The 20,952-nt window shown below is 38.7% G+C and overlaps 1 protein-coding gene across 2 annotated transcripts in view; it reads right to left on the reverse strand.

The window, feature by feature from the left end:
• Nucleotides 1-312: 312 nt before the first annotated feature.
• The window catches only part of LOC308399740 (monocarboxylate transporter 2), a 32,474-nt gene continuing 11,834 nt past the window's right edge, over nt 313-20,952 (reverse strand). The window contains exons 2-6 of one of the 2 annotated variants that reach the window (XR_013972248.1): nt 15,604-15,850; nt 7,341-7,484; nt 5,514-6,317; nt 2,313-5,133; nt 313-2,271 (exon numbers count right to left, since the gene is read on the reverse strand). Coding sequence is in view for 1 of the 2 variants with exons in the window: in XM_080887173.1 (XP_080743299.1) it covers nt 4,853-5,133; nt 5,514-6,317; nt 7,341-7,484; nt 15,604-15,817 (1,443 nt within the window). In the remaining variant the exon portion in view is untranslated. Of the gene's footprint in view, nt 5,134-5,513; nt 6,318-7,340; nt 7,485-15,603; nt 15,851-20,952 lie in introns of both variants that reach the window. The other variant, XM_080887173.1, reaches the window with a different exon arrangement.

The raw sequence follows: 20,952 nt of genomic DNA on the forward strand, positions 1-20,952 counted from the left end.
GATAAAATGATGTCTTTGCATTTGCTTACAGAAGAGCTAATTTAAGTCACGTGGAAAGGTAACTATGTTCTAGATCAACTAGCCTTCTTTCTGACAATAGAGGAGTCGCCTCCTGTTGGCCATTAGAGAGAGTGCAGGTAAAATACTGCTAAAAACCTCACAGGTGGAGGCTACATTATGTCCATCTTTATATCCAGTCTGTGGCTTGGTTTAACTTTCATTAGCTATCAGTCAAAACGTAAAATCATAAACAAAGTCAGGGACAATCGTTCATTTGAATACATACATAGTTTATTTAGCTAATGTGATTTGTGATATCTTTATATTAGTTACAAAAACATAATTTAATTTTCTATACCCGTGTGGTTCTGTTCCCCACTCTGACATGACAGTTGCAGAGGTAGTGGAAATAAGTGACGCAATCTGAAAAAGGATCATGTTGTACAGGATAGTTGCCCTGATTGAAAGCGCATATTACATCTGGTACTCGAAGGATGAAAGACACTGAGATTACTGCTGAGACAAACTACAGTATGAAGGTCCAAACACACCACACGCACAAAAAAACGTACATGTGTACATACACAGAAATATCTGGATGTGTGACTATGTGTACAAAGCTCCATAAACACAATACATAGTGAGTTCTGTCAGACAAATGACAAAAAAATACTTTTCCAGATTCAGTGCATACACATTCTCACATCATCAGCGTATTTGTTCATATGTGGTTTAAATATGGAGTGAATTTCTTTTTCCTTTCCTTTACACAAGTTGATCGTTTAGAGTAAAAAGAAGGACTGCAGTGATGTGTAAACATACACACAACATAAGCAAGGGGAGAAGTTGCACTATTGTCCATGTTTATATCTGTCAGTTTAAAACAATAAGGCACAGTTAGCTTACATTTCCTCCTCCTCCCAGAAGCAAATGACCTTCTATACAATCAGCAGCAACACATACTGATATCCACATCAACATAAAGCAGTGTGATACACGTGTGGGAAGATTCCACCTGCAAGCTGGAATTTTGTTTGCTTGTGTTTTTTAAAGGTAATTTGAAATGCACAAAAAGACAAATTTAACTGAGAATAAACCTCTAATTCCCCAAATTCTCATACAAAAAGAAAATAATTTTATTGAAATGTAATACACATTATTCAAAGAAAAACAGATCATTATAGTTAACAGTTCACGATTTGTTTTATATTATTTAGTATATGAATGAAAAGCTCCAATCTGCTGTCATTTCAACAAGCTAAGGGTGTTAGCTGCAAAGTGCTGTCCAGTGTCCAACAACGTTAGCATCTGCATATATCTTACAGCGAAGTGACACCTCCTCCACACACCAGGATAATAAATTAAGCTGCTTAATAGTTAACTGTGTTTAAAAAAATAATGCCACAGGGGGAGGAGTCATTATTATTCGCTTAAATGTCATCGCTCTGCTAAAATTGGTTTTAAGCAAACTTCAAAATAAATGTCTTCTTTCTAAATATACACACATAAAAAGAAAATAAACACAATCTTTGAGATGCTACACCTTATAATTGATAATAAACGTAATTTAAAAAAATACACAAAATGCTTGTTTTGGATGTCAATATGTAAATATAAGAACATTCCAAGCATGTTATTTACCTTATCACACATTAAATTTAATGGTATATGATTTTTTTTTTTTTTTTTGCATAAATAACATTATCCATACTGCATCATTTTAATTACCGGGAAAATTGGGCATTGGAAAAAATAGGAATGAAACTGAAACTGAAATTAATTTATATTCCCCTTATTTTCACATGACAAGATTTTGCTTTGTTATTTGTGTATAATTCAACCTATAAATATCAAGAAAATATAGTTTAGAAAAGAAAAATGCTCATGCATTTATCCCATGAAAAATTAATTGTTTTTGATATTATAAATAGGTAAATGTAACAAACAACAACCTGGCTTTCTTGACCTTTCATGTGGCTTGAAACCAGCAGGGGGCAGTGCTATTTGATAGAAGTGATTTTGCAGCATTCATAGTGAACCTCTTTCCACTAATTAAGTGCAGGCTGAATAAAGTAACATTCACAGACTTTAAATGTAGGAGGGTACAGACATGACAGTATATAAAAATACTGTGTGATACGGGAATGAAATGCTGATGAACTAAAGTGCATTTCTGGAGACAAGCGGCCATAACAGGAGATTCAGATTAAGTGATTCTTAAAGGAAAATATATGTGAGACTAAGTCCAGGACAAAAAAGAGCTCAAAGAAACTGAACAATCTTACTTGCAAGAAACAAAACAAACAAAGAACACAGCAGTGGTCAATACTCATACCAGAGTTCACACAGACAAGCAAAACAGCAGCCGATTCAAACCCACCTACAGAGGATATCACAGCACTATTATCATGAGTCTTAGATAAAGACAAGATATGGTTGAACCACTGATACACAGCTTGATATCAGGATTTCAGAGTTCTGAATACACATCCCACCATTTATAAAGGGACCAGTGTGTATGTTCATGATTACTTGCAAATGTGTTTGGCTTTCTTATCTGTGGCAGGATATCATTTGGTCATTTTTAGCTCCAGGTTTTCAGACAAAAACTGATCAGCAGCACAGCAGGGTGACGTTTACAAAAATACACATGTAATGGATATCATACTGAACAACACTGACATTTATAACAACCAAAATATCTGAGTGAACACGACACACTTGGACACAATTAGCTTTTCTTAATTAGTGACGTGTTCCTTCATTTTGTTAACATACTGGTGCGCGGGTTGTTAGTGAATTAGTTTGTTAATGACTACAGCATATAGAATACAATTACTTAAAGCTTTATCACGTAGTATATACACGTTACATTGATTTCTCATGAGTTGGGAAGTTAATCAAACCAAAGAGGTGGACCACGTTTAACACAAAGATTTATCAAGATTCATCAAGTTTTCACTGTCTCCCCTGCACTGATTGCACTAGATTTAAGGCAATGTATCACAGTATGGAGAGGCAATGGTCACTATAAATATGTTTCCCTGTATAGCTGTGTTACAATGTGAGCATATTGCTTATGGGCTTCATATGTAGAAAACCACTCGTAATCGATGGTTTTTGGTCATTAATACCTTCTTAAGGCCCACAGAGGAAATTACATTCAACCATAATTAAATTCACTGAATTGCAGCAATTTCATAATGAAGTCTGGAATGAAGTGTGGCCATTTCACTTTTAGTGCGGCACACGGTATATGTGAGTATAAGAATATGGGACCCAAGACATTTAACGTAGCATTTTATGACCCGATCAGAGCTTGGACTTTTTGGCAGGTTTTACTGCATAAAGTTAGAGTTCTCAGATGGACAGCATAATACACAGGCGCCAGCTGTGAACACATCTGTACCTTATTTATGGAAGTTGGAATTTTAGGGCACCCAGTTGCCATATAAAGCACAGTGCAATTAGGTACAGTCCCATTCTTCACAACTTTGCATTTAAATGTTGATACTTGTAGAATGGGTGTGTTCATTACTATGGCCAAAGGTGATTCCTTCATCTGCCTTTTCTGGTAAGCTATTTGCACTAGCAATTTAGCACCCTCCATTTAGCTTGTCCAATATGGGTGTAGAACCTCAAACAACCCAGATGCTGAAAAAAAATGCAATGAAATTGCTTGTTGGCTGAAGCCAGAGGTTGAAATTAGTTCAACTTCAAGAACAGACTGTATATAAAAGATGGATTTAACCACCATGTCATTAAGCATCAGTTAAAGAAGTCCCAATGCGAAGCCTTGAGCTAAGCATTTTTTCCATCGCTACCTTTGAGCTTTGAAAGGATTGGTTCCCACAAAAAGGAAGTCCTGCAATGTAACAATGTGTCAATCACAAAGCATGCCCAAAAGGATACTCTTAAGTTTTATATGCACAATAATTAATGAAAATTTATGTCATTTTAATAAGATCTAGTGATCTGTATTGACCTTCATTAAACTGGACTACTGTTTGCACCCCCCAGTGGCCATTAAAAAAAATGCATATTTAAGGCACTTCCATACTGGCTTTGCGTTTATGAATCAGAAGTTATGTCCATCTTTTATCAGCAGTCTGTGGTCAAGACATCACAAGTAACGGAGACTGGTTTAAGTGACGGAAATGTCTTTGAATGCCAAAAAACCCCTATCTTATTTACCAGTTATGTTGTTAAGGAGGCTTATTTATTTTAAACATGTGGTTGCTGGTGCTGTTGGAATTATGATGCATTCAGGTCAGAAGACGCAGCAGGAAGAATGGAAAGATATTTTCTGTTGGGTCACACAGAAAATCTATTTAAAACAGAGTCAGTACTATTATTATTTTAATAAACGGCAGCAGATAAATCTTTGATGAAGGTTTCAAAATTATCTGCCAATTTTTTTTAATTTGCTGCTACAATTGCTCCCACTTGTCCTAGTTTTATAGGACAGAAACAATATTCCCTTGTACTGACTCAAACAGCCACTGTGTCATGTGAGTGTTTCTCCACACGCCACAGTTTATAGTATTTCCGATACAAGCTCAATGTTGGAAAAAAGAAAATACAGTTAGTACTACCACAAACATTTTGACTTTTAGCCTCTTCACATGCAAACAGTATGTTACACTTTACTTTTTGTCAAAGAGAATTTATCCCTCACAGCCTCTCCTACAACACTGCTGTTGCTTTGGCTTTAGAGAAGTAGAGGACCCCAGATAGAGCCTGGCGGAACACCGGGAGGCACCTCTTAGCTCGGAGCTCAGTCTGATCATAGTGGAGGGTGTGGCAAGATTGCAGCAGTGGTGACAGTGAGGTGTTTGCAGAGTAGTACAATCTAGATGTTGGTTTCCCGCTGCATAGGTTGCTCGTCTTTCTGACTTTCGTCGACCAGTTCTTCAGTGGCCTGGGCTTCGCCATCACCCTCCTTTTGATCCAGAGTTTGGTCCGGATCTTCTGTCTCAGTCCGTTTGTACATCTCTGCACGCCTGCGCTCACGATCTAAGAGTCTGTAGTTAATGAAGTTTCCGATGAAGAGCCAAATACTGGCCAGAATCACAATAGCTCCACAGCAAAAATACATATACTTGTAATTTTTTGTGACATCGACCAGTTTCCCTGCAAGACAACAGAAAATATTAAGATATAAATAATATACATTTTAGAGTATCACATGTAAAACTGAGGTACACTATACCGAAAACATGTTTCAGCTAATGTCACTTAATTTTGAATTGTGGGTTCGGTCAGTGTTTTCCTTAAAGTTGTGTTGCCAAATCATTTATTTTCCATTTCTGGGATTCCACCAATCAGCTGGTTAACTTGTGGAGGGCAAAATACTAAAGTGTTTTTCAGGACTGGTATCATTTTCAACTAGCTGCAGTAGTCCAGGATCTATTGACTGCAAATAGATGCTATCATTCGTTGTTCTTGACAGCATTAAATTGAATGGAAACAGGTAAATGAATGAAATATGCTCAAAAACAGAAAGACTGTACCTGCTAATGGTGGCCCAATGAGAACTGGGCAGCACTCCACAATGGTGGTCAGTCCCACAGCACTGGAGAACCTCTGAGCTCCAACCAGGTCCATCAAGGTCTCAAACAGCACTGAGCTGACCATTCCAAAGGCAAAGCCAAAGAATATTGCATACACCACCAAACCAGTGTAACTTTCAACCAGTGGACAGAGGATATGGCATACTCCATTGTACAGTACAGCAAAGCTGAAGAAGTACTGGATCTTGGGTCTGACCCAGCGTGAGTTGGCCAGTAGCCCCATGGAAGGCCTGGCACCCATGTCCACAAAAGCCAGGATTGAGAGCAGGAAGGCAGCAGAGTACTCATCTACACCCATGTCCTTTGCATAGGCAGCAAGGAAAACAATAGGTGCGAAGAAGCCTACGAACATGATGACATTGCCCGACAGGTAAATGAGAAAGCCACGATGCTTGAACAGAGATAAGTCCAGATACTTGTTAACTATTTGCAAAAAACTGCGCTTCTCCTTGCTCGTGGTAGCAATGGCGGCCAACTCTTCATCCTTCTTGACCTTGCCAGGTGGAGGTCCTAAAGGCCTCATGAGCGAACCTGCCACACAGCAATTCAGCAGCAGGCCACCCAAGATGAGGAAGCTTCCTCTCCAGCCAAACTGATTGTAGAGATACTGGTTGAGAGGAGCCAGGGTGCTGAGGAAGACTGGACTGCCTGCCATTGCCAGCCCATTAGCAATCGGACGCTTCTTAAAGAAGTATTTCCCTATCATAGTCAACGCTGGCTGCAGGTTGAAGGCCAGCCCCAGTCCTATATTGAAAGAAAGGCATTGAACTTGAAACAACTGTGCTTTAACTGCAGTTACAATAATCAATACTACAGAATACTACTTTTATTTTTTTGTTTACCTAAATAAGAACTAAAATTAAAATAAAGTTTGAAAAAAAAAAAGACTTATAAGAATAGCTTTAAGCAAAAAAGGATTTTTGTTGATGTTGCTTTGGTGCTTATAGCTATGCTACAGCAGCAGTTTGGCTTGAATCTATAAAACTAAGGACATTCCTGTCAGCCACAACTATAATTTGTGCTTATTAGGAGGCTTGATATTAGCAGGCTAATGCACGAAATGAAAAAGGTCATCATTATCCCTGCTGTGGAACAGCATTAGCAGTGTGCACACTGCCTGCACAGAGAAAATACCAGCAAATAGAAAAATGCTGCAATAGCACAAAAATTTGAATAAAACACTGGATATATTTAAAAAAAAAACAGAATGGAAAATGAATAAAACACAGTGGAAGTAAAAAACAAAAACAAATCACAAAACATAAGGAAATTGCAGCTGGTTTTTTTTGTTGTTGCTGTTTTTAGTATTTCTGTTGTTTTTGTATGTTTTTTTCATGCTTTTGCAACAGTTTTCTATTTGATGGTGTTTTCTTCAGTTGCACTTGAGTTTTATTCATAAAGAGGTAAGAAAAAAACCCTTCCTAATGCAATGCACTGCGAGCGAATGATTTAAAAAGCTATTAAATAGTTTAACAGTACAACAGGACACTAAATGGTTTGTTCCCCACATGTGAATATTGATCATTAGATGGTAAATTTGTGACATTTTAATGCTCTGTATTGATACTGTTGTACTGTACTGTAGCTGATTTCTGGAAAACATGAAACAAGTGCCACGTCCAAATATGGAAATGATTAATCTTACAAAATTTTAAATAAAAGAAAATGACTTAAATATATACAGCAAACTATTTTCTTTTCTAACCAGATTCCAATGAATAATCAAATTAACCCAAAATGGATTTAAACGGATTCAGATGGACTTACCAGTAACAACTCCCATACAGATGTAAAGCTGCAACACGTTAGTGCAGAAGGAAGCTGAGATCATGCCCAGGGCACAGAGGCAGCCCCCCATCATGACGATGGGCCTGCAGCCATATGTGTTCACCAGTATGCTGCTGATGGGACCTGCAAAATATAGAAGACAGAAAATCAAACCACATGTTTGCATGTTTACAGCTGTCAGGATCACTGAAAGTGAGCGCATAATGACTTAATCTTGTTAGCGCCGAACACCACCCAGAACCCAGCAGCTATTAATAGCAGAAACTAGGTTGTTTCAATTTTTAAACGAGGCACTCCCACCATCGTGTGTCAAATTAATTTAAGTAAAGTGACAGTGTGATTAAACAGAATAGACTTGCATGTAAAATTACTTTTTAAATTCCATTTGACAAGTTTAAGTTATGTAAAAAAATGCATTGTGTCGAAATACATTAACTAATGTTTTATTCTCCCGGCTGCACATTTAGAGGCTGTGCAAACAAACAGCCTTAAGAAAACATTCAGTTTACTCACTGAATCCAGATTTGTAAGGGATACAAAAGAGTTGCCTACTGCGAGCATGTGAGGTCACTAGAATCAGAATCAGAATCAGAATCAGAATACTTTATTGATCCCTGGGGGAAATTATTTTTTACTAATTATGCACTAATTATTATTCACTAATTATGCAACTTCAGCATGTAATGACACTGAAAGCTCACAGCCAAAGTCTTAAATTAGGTTAATTAGGTTATAAGAAATCCCTAATGTAACCATGTTATCTAAATGACTTAATGAAAAGAAAAAACAGAGGTCTGTGTGAATATTATTAAACAAATGTTAATAGGAAAAGACTGATTAGATCTCACAAAGGCACTTCCATAGTTTTACTATGCTATGAGCTGTAGGTATGTATGACTTGTAATAAATCTCCGAATGCACCTTCATTATGAAATCCATGAATCTCAGCACTGAATTCATCAGCCAGGATGCACTTCCAATGTGAAATCCAGCACTGAGCAAGACTTTCAGTGGAGCCTGCCTGATTTATTCACACATCGATATTATCAGCCAACGTTTTAATGGAAGAGAATTGAATAGAATAGGTTTTTTTTTGTTGTTGTTGTACATGTAGAACAAAATTGTGGGCAAAGAAATTTTGAAAAGTCGAGACTGGAGAAACACCCTTCAAGCATTCAAGCACTGTTTAGATTGCTACAAATGTAGCAAGCAGTTGATCCCAGCAGAGTTGGGAAGAGTGTAAACAAGCAAATGCTTAACTACACATAACAAATGTTAGGGAAATCGAATTACATTTCATGTGTCAGAAAGAACAAGAATCATTTTTTTCTTTTTATCACCATTATCGTCATTAGTCTCAAAAATTCCACATCAGTCAGGCTTTAATTTTTAAAGCTGTAGTATATTTGGACAATTGTGGTCAACAGGACACCATGTAATCACATTACTGACATATAATGATCTAATAAGACTAGTAGACTAGTAAATTTGAATCCAATATTAACCCTCAGCCTTGGTTCAGCAACTCATGAAGGAAAATATCTGGCTCTCTAGCTGCTAACTGCTATCTCACCGCTTTGCCAGCTTAATCGGGGTCCTAACTGTTAGTACAAAGTTTTCACTGTATGCTACTAGTTACCATAATGGAAATAGATGCCTGGTGCTAATGGAAGCAAAACTCATAAGAGTTAAACATGAAGCTATAGCTGTAGTGTATAGAGTCAGAAAGTAAGACAAGTTGAAAGATGGAAATTGAAGCTATCGCTCTATTAAGCTAATAGAAACTGGAGTTGGGTCAACAACACAAAAAAATCATCAAATTATTCAGGGTTAAAATGAAAATATTTTAAAATATTAGTAAGGATGATAACCACAGGTATTTACTGTATTATCTCCGCCAAGGAGGTTGTGTTTTTGGTGTGCATGTCACTCTGTCTCTAAACACAATAGCTTGAAAATCTTTGAATGAATTCAGATAAAACTTTGAAGGGGAGTAGAGTGGGGTCACAATCCATCCAAATTTGGCTTGCATCCACCAAGGTTTTCAAAATAAACTCAATGATTTATTGGTGGAAAATTTACAAAAAGCCTTGTAACTTATAAACTATGATTGGTGCAGGTGGTGTGTATTGTCAACATGTAAAAAGTACCGAAATATGATTTAAAATCATATGACATTTCAAGGTCAAGGTCAAATAAGGTCAAACGTTTATATCTTTTATCTTAAAAACTATGCTTAAAATAAATTCTGCCTTTTTGTTCGTATTAGCAACATATAGGAAATGACACTGTTTATGATTATTATCTAATTCAACTCAGTTCAATTTATATAGCGCCAAATCACAACAACAGTCGCCTCAAGGCGCTTTATATTGTAAGGTAATACATACAGAGAAAAACCCAACAATCACATGACCCCCTATGAGCGAACACTTTGGCGACAGTGGGATCGAGAAACTCCCTTTTAACAGGAAGAAACCTCCAGCAGAACCAGGCTCAGGGAGGGGCGGGGCCATCTGCTGTGATTGGTTGGGGTTAGGTGTTATGTACTTTACAGTAACAGCTTGTAACCAACAATATGTAACAACATTACTAATAATTTTACTAAACAATGAAATGAATGCTACAAATGTACTACATCCACATAAACAAATAACAATTATATACAAAATGATGTCAAGAATGTTGAAATGGGATTCATATAACAAAAGCCTGCATCTTGCACTTGCTTTAAGTGCACTTCAAAGCTATTGCAGTGCTTCTTGCTGTCATTAAAATCTAGTTCTTCCTGCATTAAAAAAAAAAAAAAAAAAAAACCGCAGAGAAAGTCCATTTCCGTTCTAATAACAGTGATGGGAAAATCTCCTCTAACTTAATGACTTACTGTTTGTTATTCTCTGTTGGGCCTGGAATGAATTTTCATTCACATTTTTCTGCTTTGCTGCTCGTTTCACTGATTTTAGCTAAAAATGGTTGACTCAACAACTCAGATTATATTGCTGCTGTGGCACTTTATGTTCTATTGTTTACATTTTGTTCCACTTGAGATGTGTGAGAACATTTGATTGCTTTCTCTGTACAAAGCACCCTGTTTATAATGAGGCAGCAATAAGAATTGTTTGAGAAATCTAAGCATCTTTTAACTCACCCCGTCTCCTAACCTTTTTGCTGAATTTTAAGTGCAGGAGTTGTAAATCGAACAGAAAGAGAAAAGTAATGAAAGATGTTTTTTCTTCTTCTTCTTCTTTTTTTGAATAATGCTCTCATTACCAGGCAGAAGGTGTATCATATTTCTGCCAGGCCCAATGCAATTTAAAAAGCCACACTGGGCGAGGAGTCATCTCACTTAATTTGCTCTGCATGAATCTTTTTTCGACCTTGAGGAAAGTTCCCCTCATTTGCATCCGCAGCAGTGATCGGTATTCTCGGGGGCTTGGCGGGACCCGAATCGGCCAAGATGAGGAAGCCCCTGAGCCTGCACATTACCTCTCTTGCAAAAGGGCTTATCATCTCCTGGCCAGACACAGCGTGGACTTCATTACACAGTGGACAAAGACCCAAACTAAATATAAGCACCTAGATCCCAAAAGGGAATGACACATATAGAGACGCGTCTAACAGGGTTTTTTTTTTTTTTTCCACGAGACTTTAATGTGAGCTGCAAGCGAAGAGGCTGGTTCAGCTCACGATAGATGCCGGCTATCCATCACACTTCAAACAGGATAAAGAGTTGACAGAAATGGAGGCAAACAACTTTTAAAAGCTGTTCTGCGGTTTTTTGAAGTGACTCACCGCCGACCCATTACACGGATGTTTTAAGGGAAATAACGGAGAGTGAACCAGCCCGAAACCCAGTTTATTTATGTGATAAAAGTTTATCCAAATTTTCGGGCTCACAAGAGGCTTTGATGTAAAGTTTACACTTGTAGAGCAGTAAGCAGCAACATCCTGGATGATGCTAACACGGTGGCTTTAAGCCGGAAAAAAAATAAATGCAGATTTTTAAAGGTACTTGAAATTCACTGGCATGATCAGTCAGGGCGGGTAAAGTTTTCACCACAGAGGTGCTTCTGAATAAGTTACATAAGTTCTCATTTTTAAAGAGACGACAACACTTACATGTTTCCTCACAATATCCACATTTCTAATGATAATTCATGCACGTCACTGGCAACAGTTCTCTTTTCAGCTACTGTGCAGTGTGGTAAAAAGGACTGCTCAATCACTTTGACATGCAGCAAATACAGCAACCTTAAGGTATTAATGAGGTGGAAATGACATCTCAAGTTCAAGAAACAAGGTTCCCATTGACTTTTTCCACTGAGAAATAAGAGTAAATGAATGTATAAAAGTATATTTACTCATCATCATAAGCAATATTATTGTTAATATTTTTCTAAAATGACCAGGTAAAACATTAAAAACAAAATATTTGGCTGTATTCCTTATGAGAAACCAACCTTTGTATCCTGTCTTTAAGACTAACCGTGAGAGTGATACAGTGTGCAGCGTTTCCACAGCCAAGGTCAGCGCTCTCTCTCTCTCACTGTGGATTAGCGACACTAATCCAACATAAACACACAGCATGCAGATTAAACACATCATCACAGTGCGACACTCGCTGTGCTGAGTGGATCATTGGCGGTTGCTTCACTGCTGCCTGATGTAATACGAGGCAGGATTGCACTCTAGGGCTGAAGTATGCCAAAGGCCGTCACAAAAGATTTCCCATGTTGGGTTTACAGCTTTTAACCACACCTTCTCTTACAGAGAAACAAAAGAATAGCATCGATAGTTCTTTTGTTCTGGAAAACATGTTGTCAGCCAGGTGATATGCACATCAGGGCAAGCAAATGACTACGCAAATTTTTAGTAGCAATATCTGTAGAGCTTCTGTAGAGGAAGCTCTGTCATGCAAAAACTGAAACTGAAATGTAGCTACACAGTTGTACTGCCACTCAAAATGTCTGGTTCCATAACTGAATGCTCAGGGCTATAGACCCGCAGCGAAAGATTAGCTTATTATTTATTATTTTAGTTATTGTTTTTGATTTTTCCTATAAAATAACAACAAAAGAGATCAATACAAATATCAAAAAGTAGCCAAAGTGGCGATATGGAGCGGGGTTCTGTGAAACTGAAGTATAAGCCTAATGCTAACCTCCTCTGACAGAAGGATAGCTTAGCATGCTAAGGTTGACATGATGTGGATGATAAACTGGGTGCCATCAGGACGCTACAACACAGAGCGAACACCATCCCCACAGACACAGCGGCCAGGGAAGCAGAAGAACATCACATCAAGAAGTCCCTGAGTAAATGTGATTATCTCAGCTGGACATTTGTCAAAGCTGGGAAGGCGCCTAAAGAAAGCTCCAGCTGATCCAGGAGAGAAGAAAGATAATTCCTGCCTAAGTGAAAACCTGTAGTGATCCCTTATGTGGCACAAACAGAGTAATGTAGTGTACAATGTTAAGTGCCAGCAGGTCTTACACATCGAGGAAACCAAACAAGCAGATGGCACAACACAGAAGAGCTAAGGACTAAACAGTCTATTTACACCTACAGGCCAGTGGACACATCCTGGACAGGGAGGAACGCTGGTTTGAGGGCGGAGTCAAGGAGGCCATTTACGTTTAAAGGGAAAGACCATCTCTGAATCGAGGTGACAGATGGCCTAAGGGTCCATCTGTCACCATCCTATATCTCTGTGATTACAGCCATTCCCCAACTCTCTGTGAATGTAATAATAGCCCAACTTGCCTCATTGTCTATAACTGCTTTCTATGTATCATTCACCAGCATTCATAGGCCGATTGATGCATCGCAGAACAACTTGGGGTTAGTATCTCGCCCTTGACTGGAGGAGCCAGGGATCAAACCAGCAACCTTCCACACACATCTCATGTCGTGTGGGACTTTACAAATGTGACCTAACTGGCTTATAAACTATAATCCACTGAGCCAAAACCATCATTTTCAGTATTTTGTTCATCAAAAAGCTTAGCAGGTTGAAGAGACACAGGGTAGCTCAGGGTAGAGGTAATAAGTAAAAGGTCATTTCAGTCATTTGGATCAATTAGATTATTACTTGTGGGTGTCTGGGGCTGTCGGCTCATTACCAGGCAGCTCCACAGTAATGACAGGGCCATGCAAACACCAATACACACACGAAAGCAGCAGTGGGGAATTAGAAAGGTGTTAAACTCTGATTGAATCATCAGCGTGAGAGTCAGAACAAGAGAGCAGGTGTTTAATGAATAGCTGAATGGCTGCGATCAATGTGAACGAATGAGAAACAAGAGCGGCTCGCTCAGTAAGCGCATGTATTGATGCCGTAACCACGTGATAGCGGCATATAGACACTGCTAAGCTAAAGCAGCAGTTAGCGATCGGTTAAAAAGCCAAGACAATCAGCAATAACCACTCAAGTTTTTTACTGTTTGATAAATATGTTTCGCTAGGAACATTAGAGAGGTTGTGTCATTACCAGAACAGCAACCATTAGCTTGTTTCAGCCTGATGAACGCCACCTGTCCATAAGGTGTTTACTCATAATCAGAATTACTCACAATCCCAAATTACTTTATGAAACCACAATACTTAATTTTGAGCAGAAGACTTTACCTTATAGTTACTGAATGAAAATTTGTTTTCAATTGAACACAACATAGGAAATGAGCTTTGCGGGTCTGACGATGATAACAGCACACGACAGAGTGACAGGAGGATTACAGCGTGGACAGATGGCACTACCGAGCCGGGAAACTGCAGGCTTGAAGCCAAAGTGGGGAAATACAGCAGGTGATCAGAGCAATATGGTGGAGAGGGCGACCTGCTGAAAACAAATTCCAACCCTTCAAAGGTTCCTTTTTTCAAAACAAAATGAGGGGCCAGCTGCAGCAATGTGGCAGCATTTTGAGAAGATAAAGGATTTGTCTGAATCGTGCTCTGAATTTGATTAGAGGCTGAAAACTATTAGAAATTCTAGTACGCGGAAATAAAAATTCTGCCTCAGTGAAATGAAAATTCGCCTCTTTCCATGTCAGAAGACAGATCAATTTATTTCAAAATCCAATCAACAACCAATAGATTATTTTTTCCCAATTTCCAGGCTGTAAGTGATTCTGACTCACAAGGAATTACAATTTGTTGTTGTTGCTGTTGTTCGGCTTCAATTTCTCTGGTTATCTGCAGGCTGTGCATGTGATGCTTTGCTAGCATCTCGTGTGGATTCAAATCCAGGTCATGATCCAATGACACAAACTAGTTCCATTTCAATTCTGTCACTGCATATTGTGTTTACAGGTAGAAACAGTGTGACAATGATGAGAGAAACTATTGAATAAACCATGTCCCATCCTATGTGCCTTTCCTCATATCGTGCTTTTCAGATTTCAGATGGTGCATCTGCTAACTCCAACTATCTAGATTCAAGTTATTTAGCATTATTAGGTTGTAGCATTGACAAAAACACAAGTACTCAGATATTAATTAATAACAAATTATTACTGAATAAAAATACTAATTTGCAACTGTATCAATACCAACAATAGCATCTTTGCCTCCGTCAGCTCACACACAACAACCCAAAGCAAGGCTGCTAGCTAACAGCTGCTAGTTTACACTGAACAACACTTTAGAAAGAACTTCAGAAGTCAGTAAAGCTCTCGTTTCAACAGCAGTAAAGTATTAAACAGTTATCATAAATTTTAATCTGGCTGGCAGACATGTTGACGTTCGCTGTTTAACAATTAGCAATTAACCCATAGCTGTGTTAGCCATCAGTTATTGTTAACGGAGCAGCAAGTGGACTTTAGTTAGATCCAAGAGAAATAGTTATTGCAGGCAGCCACGATAAAGCAGATTATGGACATATGGAGAACAAGCCTGTTCTTTTCTACTTTAACAATGATTTAATTAAACGTTCTCTGGGTTAAATTTTGAAAATGCAGACAGAGACCGGTTCAATCAGTTTCATAGTGGGAGGTCTGTTTTTATGTCTTCTTTAGCATAACTAATATGACGCCTTATACAAAATTCATTTGTAACTTTTCCATAATACTTTTATGCAATAATTAAATGATCTATGTTTTACGTCGTGTAGTTGCTGTAGCAACAACCCATGACAACCCCACTCTAGAATACCAAATTATTATTAGAGGCTTTCGAAACATGAACAGGTTTAACTATGTTAGAAAAATTTCATTTAGCTTTTCCTTTGTTTTAACCAGTTATTTACCTGCAGCATACATGACGGCGAGCATGATGGAGGAGATCCATGCGATCTGACTGTAGGAGGCGCCGAAAATGTTCTGGATTTCTTTGAAGAAGACTGTGATGGCTTTCGGGAAAGCGTATGAGAATCCTATGGAGATGAAAGATCCAAGTACCACAGCCCACCCCCACCCACCATCTGGTGGGGGCACAGCAGGACTTGTGGCTGGGGTTGGCATCACTGGCCCAACTCAATGCAGATTTGCTGAACGCTGGAAAAAGAAAGAAAGGAGGATATCAAAACTCACAGAGAACTTTAAGGTTACGGAAAAAATGACCCGAGAAGTTCTGTTTCTAGGAAAATGTCATCGATCATTAGGGGTAGTATATCCTGTAGATAAATCACAAGCTGTAGCTCATATTGACAGTATACAGACACCTGTGGGATGACAAAGGAGGTTCAAATGTTTGTTCTCTCTGTTTTTCAGATGCGCAGCTGCAAACAGTAATGTGACACAAGAGCAAGGAGGACATGCCAGAGGCCCTTATCCTTTATAGGGTGTGGGCAAACACAGGATCACGAGATTCCAGAGGGCATGCACTCATTATACCTGAGAGGCCAGATCTCCCCCGCCCACTGCTCACCGTGAGCACACCTCCTTCCCACAGGCATTAATGAAACAAGGGTAGAGCTTGACTTACAGAAGTGTGGTGGCAGTTTAAAATCACGTGGTGTGTATACAGAGTAAACCTGACCTAATTATACGTAAGGGAAAAAAAAAAAACAAGTATGGAAACTATCTACTGCCACACATCGCTGTACTGATGCTACAAGTCAAGTAAAGAAAGATGCACTTATATTCACGGACACGTGATAAACCAAAAAGGCCAGCTGCTATGTTTTTAGCTCTGTGTAAGCTCATTAGCCTCACCTCTGTCATCAGTCAGAGGTGAGGCTGTATAATTTACAGCTGTATAATTAATTTGAGGCACCCACTGAGATGATGGCAGCTAGTGTGGCGTCACAGAAATGAGCAACCTGTCGAAGAGTCAACATGTTTGCTCATGTCAGCGGTGCAGAATCACAAGTGAGTAATTATTGAGATTAACACAGCCAGACTCGGATTACCGGGTACGAGTCTGAAATAATTGGCACCGCTGATTTCACTTCAGCTTTGTGTTATTATGTTTTCATTAGAGAGCGAGACCCATTTTAAGGTTTAAAAGTCAAACTGGTTCCCTGTTGATCGCTTAATGATGACCTGTTCCTAGCAGACAGGTATCAGCAATAGCTGGTTGCTAGAATACCTGCCAGTCAGAACAGTCATTGTAAGCTTAAAGACAATCCAAGCGTTTAAATCCACCATGAAGTTGTTAGTAAGGGGGAAATTAGCTATAAAGACCTCAGGTCTCAGTCATACAAGCCGAGAGTACGGTCGGCGTCCCTTTGGCAACCACCAGTCTCTAGGGAGGAAGCTGCATTCCTACATGTGGTGAGCGGTTGCTGGAAGTTGCTGGCAGGTGTAACTGGTTGCAAAGAGCTATGTGGTGCTGCACTTTGGTTGCGTACTGCTAATACTTACCAGCTACTTGTCATGAATAGACCATAAAACGTGTCTATAATTCTTTCAAACTGGAAGGAATTAATTAATTAAATGTGTCAATAATGAATTACAATTAAAATAAATACATAATTATTAAATGTTTTAAATTAAATTAATTAATATTTTATTAATTATTTTCTACTTTTATTTGTAATTTAATCCATTATTTAATTATGTATTTAGCTAATTCATTTTGGCACCCATGGCCATCTACAGTCCAGTGGTAGTGAAGCTGCAAAACCAAAAATGGACAGCATGCTTCAAGGTAAGGTTTACAAGTTTTGAAGCATGCTGCATAAGGCAGAGAGTTTCCATTCAGTACAGGTATCTGCCAGCAACCTCCAGCAGCTGCACACCAAGAAATCCACATTTTTACCTAGCGACAGTTTCTAGGCCTCTCTGACCGAGGGCTAAAATGTTTCTTGTTGTAGACTGTGGCTGAAGTTGGGCATTTATGGGGATGGAGTTCTTTTTGGAGTCAGACTCCAGTGGCCATTAAAGGAACTGCAGTTTTTTGCATTCTGCATTTGATTCATTGTTTAGGGGAAGAGATTGCTGCTGGGGTAGCCGTCACCCGCTATTTCTCAGACATCTAAATAATTGTCAGTGTTTTATTATTTATTTAGAAAAAAAACAATGGTCACGATTAAAACTCAGACCGGCACAGTGCATATCAAGTTTCACCTGTCTGTGCGCTTAATGATAGCATCTTCCCCGTGCCAGTTGACTGATCAAGCAGAAAATTGACTAAACATAAACATCATACGAAACCTCACTATCCAGCTTTGTATCTGATCAAGCGACTCGACCATCAGCTCTGACAGTTTCCTCTACAACACAACAGGCAACCACTGGAAAATTCAAACCACAACTTTAAGTGAAATACAACATCATTGTTTTTAACTTTTACATGAAAATATTCAGCTGGCTGATCCAAACGTACCGGCCCTGAGTCGACATCTTACCAGAGCAAGTTTCATTTAAGAACATCAAAGGATTTAACCAGGAAACATATGGTTCTCCTGTCCGAGTGCATCAATGACTCGTAAAGACCAGTGTAAATAAATGATGTCACTCTGCTTCCTTGTTCCAGCTCAGGTATGAGCAGACTGCATTGTTGTGGAGACTCGTACATTTGCTACTGTCAATAATTTTGAAAAGCTAAAGAAAGTCAGGAAGCAGGAAATAAAAGACAAGATTATTTCTTGGCAGGAGGCCAGAGAGTGACATCCCAATGAACACTTTTAAGGCTTTAAAACGAACGAACTACAGTAGCAAATTTGGAAAAGCAAGTTCAAACAGGATTTGTGCTGTTTCTTAGCAATGTAGAGCCATTCGTGCATTATTAGCATGACAGCACAATACCTGCTGTTCTGTGCTTAAAAAGTTCACAGAAAGAAATCTGAATCGGAGCGGTGTTTCATTTGGGAATTTCGACTTGGATGTCTATGGATTTCTAACTTTCCACTTCAACTGGAACGCACCAGTAAATAAGAAACTTCAGGGGCCCTGAGACGTGCGGCTGTAGCAAGTCTGTAGAGATTTTGTGTAGTAGATGCATTTCGCTTTTAGCCAACTAGAACAGTTCCTCCAAGTAGATTTTCAACTCATATAACAAGTAAACTATACTAACAATGTTGTATGGACTTTTGTGACTAAATGAGCCACACAGGCACTGACTAGTTTCAATGTGCATCACTGTGTTCAAGTGATAAAAAACAGGCACTGTGTTGATGGATGAATGACTCTACCTGGCTAGCAAGCAAAAGGAATATTGTGTTTTTCCTTCCTTTTGTCTGTTTTTCCTTTACCATATTGGCAGATATATTGGATATCCAAACTGATATCGTATTGGTACTGGTCTTAAAAATCCTGTATAGTTCAGATAATAATAATTAAAAGCCAAAGGGGAATGATTAAATTTGCTTTTATTTTGGAATTCAATAGTTGTGGAACTGTGTTTTAAATAAGTGAATGATTTAAGCAAAACATCACTTGTGCTAAAAACTGTCCTCTATATATATATCTTGTATTGCCCCTTTAATCAAAGTTAAAGATTAGTCTTTCTTCCCGGAGTTTCATATAGTAGGTCTAATCCATGCTAATCAGATTACAGACTGTCCAGAGCGGCAATTGGTGGAAATACTAGTTTTGATTGATTGAACGTGACAACAGTGCACGAAGGATCCTCAGAACCCATAAGCAGCTTATAAATTGATGGCTGTTAATATGAAGCTCCAAACAGATTGGTCATAAAAGATCTAGTAGGTAAAAAAAGGGAATTGTCCGCACAAGCTTGATGGATCTGGTTTATGATCAACCATATAAGTACACAAGAAGTCAAACAAAGTAAAGTCACTGTTCGGTCGTTACAAAGTCAACACTTACTTCCTTCCAGATCAGTGTCATGTGCCGTCTCCCCTGTGCCCTTCACACCAGTGATCATGAGAGCAGCTACTACAGCCCTGACTGCTGCTTGGGTCAAAGCTGGTGGGTTATAAAACAGTGCCAAGGAACAAGTCAGGTGACAACAACAGGACTGTACAACCACACCCACTTGAAAGACCACTTTTAGAATAAAACATTCCAACTCACCAACCAAACATAATTCATTGTCAAGGTGCTAATAAAACTTTATTGACTCCTGTCTGGAATTTTTTTCAGATTTGTCTTCCACAGAGGTCAGCAGTTACAGACCAGTATGCTAGTTTGACTAAGTACCAGCACTGATGGGCTGATTGCCATGGTGAGTATTTGTATGTTTCACATAATAAATAAGGGCTCGTTTACAGTGGTCATAAAATATGACTGTAGCTGTGAAGTCTTTCCAAAGCAGCATGTTAGACACAGAGCAGCTTCTGTCCTCCATCTGCGTATACATTCACTGGGTCATCGATCATTTAGCCCAAACCTATGAAAAACCCATTGTCCATTTTCTAGCAGAACCATGTCAGAAAGATCCACAGTCATATTATTTAGTGGTCCAATGTCAGTGAATTAAGATTCAATCACAATCTTTCCTGAAGTTCTTATGTCTTCTTATTATATGTTTTTTTAGCATGTTTCCTTGGCCTAGCAATGTTTTCCACTGAGTTCAGGAAACATGATTAGGAAACATATTAGCACTTTTCTTCTTTTGCTTTTTATATATATATGACTGCTATGTTATCTACCTAGCATTAGCTCAGTGACATGAAACAGCTATCTAATAATAACACAAAGGATACATGAAGCTTACTTTGTGTTTTGGCAGAAACCAACGTAAACAGAAATCTTGATTGGAAGACGGCAATAGAAGACAAGTCAAAATGAGCTGAATTCATTATTTTCCAGTAATATCTGCCAAGTATTTTTAAAGATATCTCACTCTGACCCAAGAGGAAGGATTGGCCAACTGGCACTGATTTGGATTAACCGCATTTTTCAAGCATCATAATAAATCCCCCAAAGAATCCATCACAAGTCACCATGTTAGAAAGTGTTCTACAGAGCGACTGTGAAACCGCATTTCTCAACAAGTGTGGAGCCATGCACAGAGTCGCTCAAGCTGAACAGACTGAGTTTTTTTGGGCCTGTGTGATCTCAGTGCACTTGAATTGACCACCTGACTTCACCCTGATGAGTCTTATCCGGACAACAGAGCTCAGTGGAGGGGGCAGCAAGGACACGGCAAGGGGAGCAGAAACCAAAATAGAGTTTCTATAATCAAATCATAGAACTGGCAAAAGCTGGGTTACATACTGGACAGAATGTGTGTGCTGTTTGAGCTA

This window comes from Rhamphochromis sp. 'chilingali' (assembly GCF_963969265.1).
Source record: "Rhamphochromis sp. 'chilingali' genome assembly, chromosome: 7".
Taxonomy (NCBI): domain Eukaryota; kingdom Metazoa; phylum Chordata; class Actinopteri; order Cichliformes; family Cichlidae; genus Rhamphochromis; species Rhamphochromis sp. 'chilingali'.